The sequence below is a fragment of the Monodon monoceros genome, unplaced genomic scaffold (assembly GCF_005190385.1).
Source record: "Monodon monoceros isolate NGI ecotype Baffin Bay Population unplaced genomic scaffold, NGI_Narwhal_1 Super_Scaffold_1, whole genome shotgun sequence".
Taxonomy (NCBI): domain Eukaryota; kingdom Metazoa; phylum Chordata; class Mammalia; order Artiodactyla; family Monodontidae; genus Monodon; species Monodon monoceros.
Window position 1 is genome coordinate 84,108,075 of NW_021703765.1, and position 6,699 is coordinate 84,114,773.

Sequence of the window (6,699 nt, forward strand, 5' to 3'; positions counted from 1 at the left end):
GGTGTGTGACCCACCCTCCCATGTGTAACCCCCCTGGATATATGACCTCACCTGGTGTGTGACCTCACCTGATGAGTGACCTCACCTGGTGTGACCCGCCTGCTGTGTGACCCCCCTGACATGTGACCCCTTCCCACGGTACCCCATCCCCACCCCACACCTGTTTGGGCCTTTGCAGAAGTTCTTGAGCCACCGCGGTGGCGAAGATGGCTCTGTTGCTCCCAGGGCTGAGCTGCAGGGAGAGGGACAGCCCTGCCACCAGCTGGACCCCGAGGTCTGTGATCGTCACCTTCTCGTCCAGCACAGTGATGGTCTTCTCGGCCAAGATGGCATCTGACAGAGGCGACAGGATCTGAAAGGCAGAACCGACATAGGAAGGAAAAGCTCTCTGTGGTTCCAGAAATCCCCCCGATGGTGTAAACGATGCTCCGTGCAGGGGGTGGATAGGGACAGAGCCAGAGGAGCAAAAACGGGTCTTTCCCACTCATGCCTTCTTCTAAAAGATACAGCTTGCTTGTGAAAATATAGCGCATTTTTTAAGTAACAGCAAGATGGTATCAAGGAGTGGATGGGGTAGGACCTGGCATGCCACCCACAGCAACAAATAAACTCCATTGCCTACCATGCACTGCCCTCAGACCCTGAGAGGAAGAATTAACATTTTCATTCATTTCAGCACTAACTTTACGATTCTTCTACAGCATGGATCATTTCTACTATTACTTAGTGCATATTTTGTTTAAAATCATTTTATGTAAATAATTTGTTTTAAAAAGCTTCATAGCGTCATAGAAAAACGGTTTCGATATGCTAGCTATATATTTCTATATTTCTCTCTTCTACACGTGATCGCCAATGACCAGTTACACTCAAAGAAGAGACGGTCGGTCCATGTACCACCTAAAGCATCCTGTGTGTCACCGGGAGCTCGCACTCCACACTTCGGGGAACACGGAGCAGTGACACTCAGTTGCATTTTGGAATATGAGCTTCCGTCCTCTGATAAACTCAGCTGCGAGTCCTACCCTTGACGCCGACGTCCCAAAGTCTCATTTGTCTCTGGACACCTGTGATGCCCTGGGGAATGAAGCTTCTGTTCAATTTAGACCCTGAGGAGGAAATCCTGCTTTGCAAGATTGTCTGTGGAAGCACCTCTGCTCCCCCCGCCCCTCATCCAAGTTACAAAGTGCTGACATAGACTCCCCTCTATGAATCCTTAACCTTCTGGGTGAAACAGGTTTTCATTCTCCCTTCCCCAGCTTTTTTGACGTATTTCTCTTTTCAAGTTGTTGGTGATATTTATGAAGATGTATCTCAAGATAGCTTTCCCTGGATTCATTAAACTCCTTTATCAAAGCCCCATATTTCTATTCAAATACCTTCTTCAGTTTCTAAATCTGGTTGGGACACCTTGAATGGCGCTGGGTATGAAACATGCGTCCCCAGAAGAAAGTGGCCAAATGAATTTATAACTCAGGAGGACTCAGTGGCCATAAATAAGAGGGAAAAACGAAGGGTCTCAGGAGCAGATGCCCCACTAGGACAATTTTCATGTTTCACGCATGGGAAGCTGGCCCATTCGCACTCACTGATTTTCACAGAAATACCTGATTTCTGAACAGTGTTTCATTGCGTCTTTGTATTTAAATGATCATTTTGAGTGGTTAGTGTCAAGTTGTCGTCTTGGTTCCAGTTTCCAGATATCAGCATCACTTTAGCCCATGGATCAACTTTAATTTAGATCTTTCAGGCAAAAGTCAACTGTGAAGATTACAAGTGCTTGTCTATGGGGCGGATGTGTTTTGTTTGACATAATACTTCAAAATGGGATGAATGGCCATCCTTAAAAAACAGATGATTTCGTATGAAAGATAGATTTCTAGCCATTCTGGAAAAGTTGCAGCATCTCTCCACACTGGGCTCCCATTTCCTCTTGGCACCTTTTGGAGGTGAGTATCAGCCTCCCTTTGCCACACTCCTCACCACTCCCTATTGTCCTCCTAACACTTAGGGCCCAACTCAGTCATCTTCTTTCACCTGATGCCCTGGCTGCTTTCCTCACAGAGGGTACCTTCACAGCTTTTAGAGAGCATTGGAGCATGTGACTCCTGAGTCCCAGTTCAAAGTAATTTACTTTCCCCCTTGAATAAAATGATCTCTTTTATTTTTATTTTTTTCCAGTGGCTAAAGTATTTTATTAAATTAAGTACGTCATCTGCAAATGGTTTCATGTGAAAATTTAAAAGCAAAGTTATAGAACATTTTTAATAAAACAGTACAGAGTTAACAGCAAAATTACATTTTCTTGATTGTACAAATAAAAACATTTTGTTTCTGATAGACTGTCTGAAAATTTTATAATGTATTCTCCAACTGACAGCTGCAATATTCTATTTTAATGAGACGTCTCAGGGTTAATTCAATCATTTGATAATAACGGGTTCAAAAATGATCTCTCTTAAGTATCAGCCCATTTCCCAGAATGTTGGAAATCTTCTACAATCCAGTAGAGTAAACCTCACTGTTTGGCTAATAGGATGATCACCTCTTCTATAAATGGGGCAGTCACTGAGGAACAATATTTGCTCTCAGACAGGAGGTAAGTGACTCCCAAGTGACCTCCCAGAACTGTGTCTTGTGAAGGTGTTTGTTTCAAAGCTCCCATGTTGCATACTGGTTCACCCCATCCATTCCTAGCAGCAGGTGCTTACAAGACCAGTGGAATCATAATAACTCTGTTGCTTCCTTCAGTACATTTCTGAAATGCTCCAGGTTTCATCATGTGGCAGGCTGGGCCCTGGTGGAGACAGCTGAGCATGATGGTGGGATGGGAAGCTTTTCGGTGACCATGGTCAGTGAGGTGGAGTGACCAAGTGAGAAGCTGCTGGCCACACCCATGATTCTTATGAGCTTAGCCCACCCCAAGAGCTTTTTAAAAAATATTTTTCAATTACAAAACTTTTATTTTATATTGGGGTAGAGTTGATTTACAATGTTGTGTTAGTTTCAGGTGTACAGCAATGTGATTCAGCTATACATGTACATGTATCTATTCTTTATCAGATTCTTTTCCCATATAGGTTATTACAGAGTAACGAGTAGCGTTCCCTGTGCTCTACAGTAGGTCCTTGCTGGTAGTGTGTATATGCTAATTTCAAACTCCTAATTTATCCCTCCCCAGACCTTTCCCCTTTAGCAGCCATAAGTTTGTTTTCTATGTCTGTGAGTCTGTTTCTGTGTTGTAAGTAAGTTCCTTTGTGTCGTATTATAGATTCCACATATAAGTGATGTCACACGGTATTTGTCTTTCTCTGTCTGACGTACTTCACTTAGTATGATCATCTCCAGGTCCACCCATGTTGCTGCAAAGTATTTCATTCTTTTTTATGGCTGAGTAGTATTCCATTGTGTACACGCACCACATCTTCTTCATCCATTCATCCATCGATGGACATTCAGGTCGCTTCCATGTCTCAGCTGTTGTAAATGGTGCATGTATCTTTTTGAATTTGAGTTTTTGTCTTTTCCAGATATACGCCCAGGAGTCGGAGTGCTGGATCATATAGTAGCTTTATTTTTAGAGCTTTTGTCCCATCAAAAAAAGAATGAAATAGTACCATTTGCAGCAACAGAAATGGACCTAGATATTATCACACTAAGTGAAGTAAGCCAGGCAGAGAAAGGCAGATACCATGTGACGTCACTTATATGTGGAATCTAAGAAAATGATAAAGTGCACTTATTTACGAAACAGAAATAGACCCATGGACATAGAAAACAGACTTACGGTTACCAAAAGGGAAAGGGGGGGGGGATAAATTAGGAGTTTGGGACTAACATATACACGCTACTATGTATAAAATTGATAAACGACAAGGACCTACTGTACAGCACAGGGAACTCTATTCAATATCTTGTAATAACCTATAATGGAAAAGAATCTGAAAAGAATAGATGTATATGTATGTATAGCTGCATCACTTTTCTGTACACCTGAAACGAACCCAACATTGTACATCGACTATACGTCAATAAAAAAATAAAAAAATAAAAATAGATATTGCTCTGACAACAAACGGCCGAGTTCTTGTCTGGGTAGAGACGTGACAGGAATACAGAGAGGCCTTGCCTTGGGGGTCTTACCTGAATGGCGGTCATCCCGAGCTCCTGGCCAATCAGGACTTGTCCCCCTTGCAGCTTGGCAATCCGGGGCTCCTCCACCTGCATGAAGTCATTTACCAGCTCCGTGATGTCCACCTGCCAATCGGAGCCCAGCAGGTGGGCCAGCTGCCCCCCGGGCTCAGCTACTTCGGCCACAAACTGAGTCAAGACCCGCACCATGGCGTGCTGGTACTGGAGAGTGCAGCCCCGGCCTTTCTTCTCATCTTCTTCCTCTTCCTCACTGTCCCGAGCTGGCCTGTCAAGGGGTCAGTTCGATTGAACAGATGCTGATTTGTCGGGTCAACGGTTGGGGGCTGGGGGTGAAGCATGGCAGGGGCTGCAGAGGTGAGTGGGCATGAGGCCTGCCTTCGGGGAGTTCACAGCCTGGGCCGGGGGGGCGGTGCTCAGAATATCGGAGCCCTGCTGTGGCCTGAGCGCTGACCAGTCAGAATGGGCTGGTGTGGTCAGCAGAGTTCTAAGGTGTCCCCTATGAGCCCCATCTCCTGGTATTCACTTTGTGAAATCTCCTTCCCTTTGGGTGTGGGCTGGACCTAGTAAAAGTTTCTTCCAATGAAAGATTACAGCGGGACTTCCCTGGCGGTCCAGTGGTTAAGACTTCCGATGCAGGAGGCACGGGTTCAATCCCCAGTCGGGGAACTAAGATCCCACGTGCCTCGCCGTGCGGCCAAAAAAAAAAAAAAAAAAATTTACAGCCAAAGTTATGGGATGTCACCTTCAAGATTAGGTTTTAAGAAACTATGACTTGTTGTGTTCAGCCCTCTTTCCTTGGTTCTTCTCTCTCTCTTTTTTAAAAAATTAATCTTGCTTTCCTTTTCTATTGTATACTTTCTTTTTTAAATTTTATTTATTTATTAATTTATTTATCTATGGCTGTGTTGGCTCTTCATTTCTGTGCGAGGGCTCTCTATAGTTGCGGCGAGCAGGGGCCACTCTTCATCGCGGTGCGCGGGCCTCTCACTATCGCGGCCTCTCTTGTTGCGGAGCACAGGCTCTAGAGCGCAGGCTCAGTAGTTGTGGCTCACGGGGCCAGTTGCTCCGCGGCATGTGGGATCTTCCCAGATCAGGGCTCGAACCCGTGTCTCCTGCATAGGCAGGCGGATTCTCAACCACTGCGCCACCAGGGAAGCCCCAGGCTCTTCTCTCTTGCCTGCCCTGGTGAAGTCAGCTGCCGTGCTGTGTGCGGCCCTATGGAGACACCTTACAGCTGGAAGCAGCACCCTCTGGCCAACAGCCAGTGAGGAGCTAAGACCTCCCAAGAGCCACATGAGCTTGGGGGTAGGTCCTTCCCCAGCAGAGCCTTGTGATGAGATTACAGCTCCGGCTGACAACTGGACCGTAGCTTGCGAGAGATCCAGCTAAGCCTGGCCTGGATTCCCGATCCAGAGGAACCGTGCGATGACAGGTTTTTCTTTTAAGCCACCTGGTTTTGGGGTAAGCCACTCAATTATGTAGCAATAGCTAATTAATACAATAAGGCTCTGGGTGACCAGTATAGCCCTACAAACCAGTACACGAGGGAAGCGAGTGTTTAACTCAAGGTAAGGTGTTTTGTGATGATAAACGTAGAAAGGGCCAGGCAGCAGGCAGGTGTTAGCTGCTCCCTCAACATCTGATGCCTTATGTGCTGTCAGTCCTTCCCAGCACCATCACGGTCCCCATCAGAAGAGCTGCTCACTCCTCGAAGTGGTTCTCTTGCCGTATCTGAGCTGGACAGTCGTGACAGCACCTGGACTGTTCGCGATCACACTCGGCCAGTCCTTGGGTGAGTCCTTCCCTGCACCCACTTTCCCTCAGTAGCGTCAGTAATCACGCTGAACTCCATGCTCCCAACTCAACCTCAGAAACCCCTGTGGTTAAGGAAAGGGTCATTGCTGAAACCATCTTCCAACAGCACGCAGGACCCAAGCCTTCATTCCTGAAGCCCTGCCCTCTCCCAGGTGCCATAAGAACTCAAAGGGGTGGACTTCCAAGGGAAGGAATATAAAAGCTGCCCCTCACCTAAGTACCAGTTCACTCCTCCCTGCTGAGTACCCAGACTCCAGGAATATTTCCTGGTCTAATTCTTCGCATGCTCACTTTTGACTTTCTACAAGTCCCTTGTATACGATTCCTTAAGCATGGGTTTCTCCAAGGTGACCAAGTCTCTGAACAAAACTCTCTTTGTACCTGATGCCTGTTTATTTGCCTGATGTGGGCAGTGCAGACTTGTCAGTCCATCTAACGCCACCAGAGGCACACGGGTGACAGGCCACGGACTTCATCTCCCCAAGGGAAACTGATCTCAGTGTTTCTGGGCTGGAGGGACAAAGAGACTGCCCAGGTCAGGCAGCATCTGTTCAGACAGCTCTCTAGTGGACCTCTGTTGCTTGGGGCCTCCAAGAATCAATTCTTCCCTCCTCCTGGTATTGATCTCTTGGTTCAGGCAGGGTTGACCTCTTTCCCTAGCTCCTCTGGCCCCAGCCAGGGGAATGTGGCTGCAGCCTAGCAGGCCAATCAGTGTATTCTGTCTCCTCCCCC

At 46.7% G+C, this 6,699-nt stretch overlaps 1 protein-coding gene across 1 annotated transcript in view; it reads right to left on the reverse strand.

The window, feature by feature from the left end:
* The window catches only part of TMEM132D (transmembrane protein 132D), a 481,047-nt gene that overhangs the window by 5,122 nt on the left and 469,226 nt on the right, over window positions 1–6,699 (reverse strand). Inside the window, exons 7-8 of the mRNA XM_029218452.1 lie at window positions 4,144–4,417; window positions 161–352 (exon numbers count right to left, since the gene is read on the reverse strand). Coding sequence (XP_029074285.1) covers window positions 161–352; window positions 4,144–4,417 — 466 coding nt within the window. The remainder of the gene's footprint in view (window positions 1–160; window positions 353–4,143; window positions 4,418–6,699) is intronic.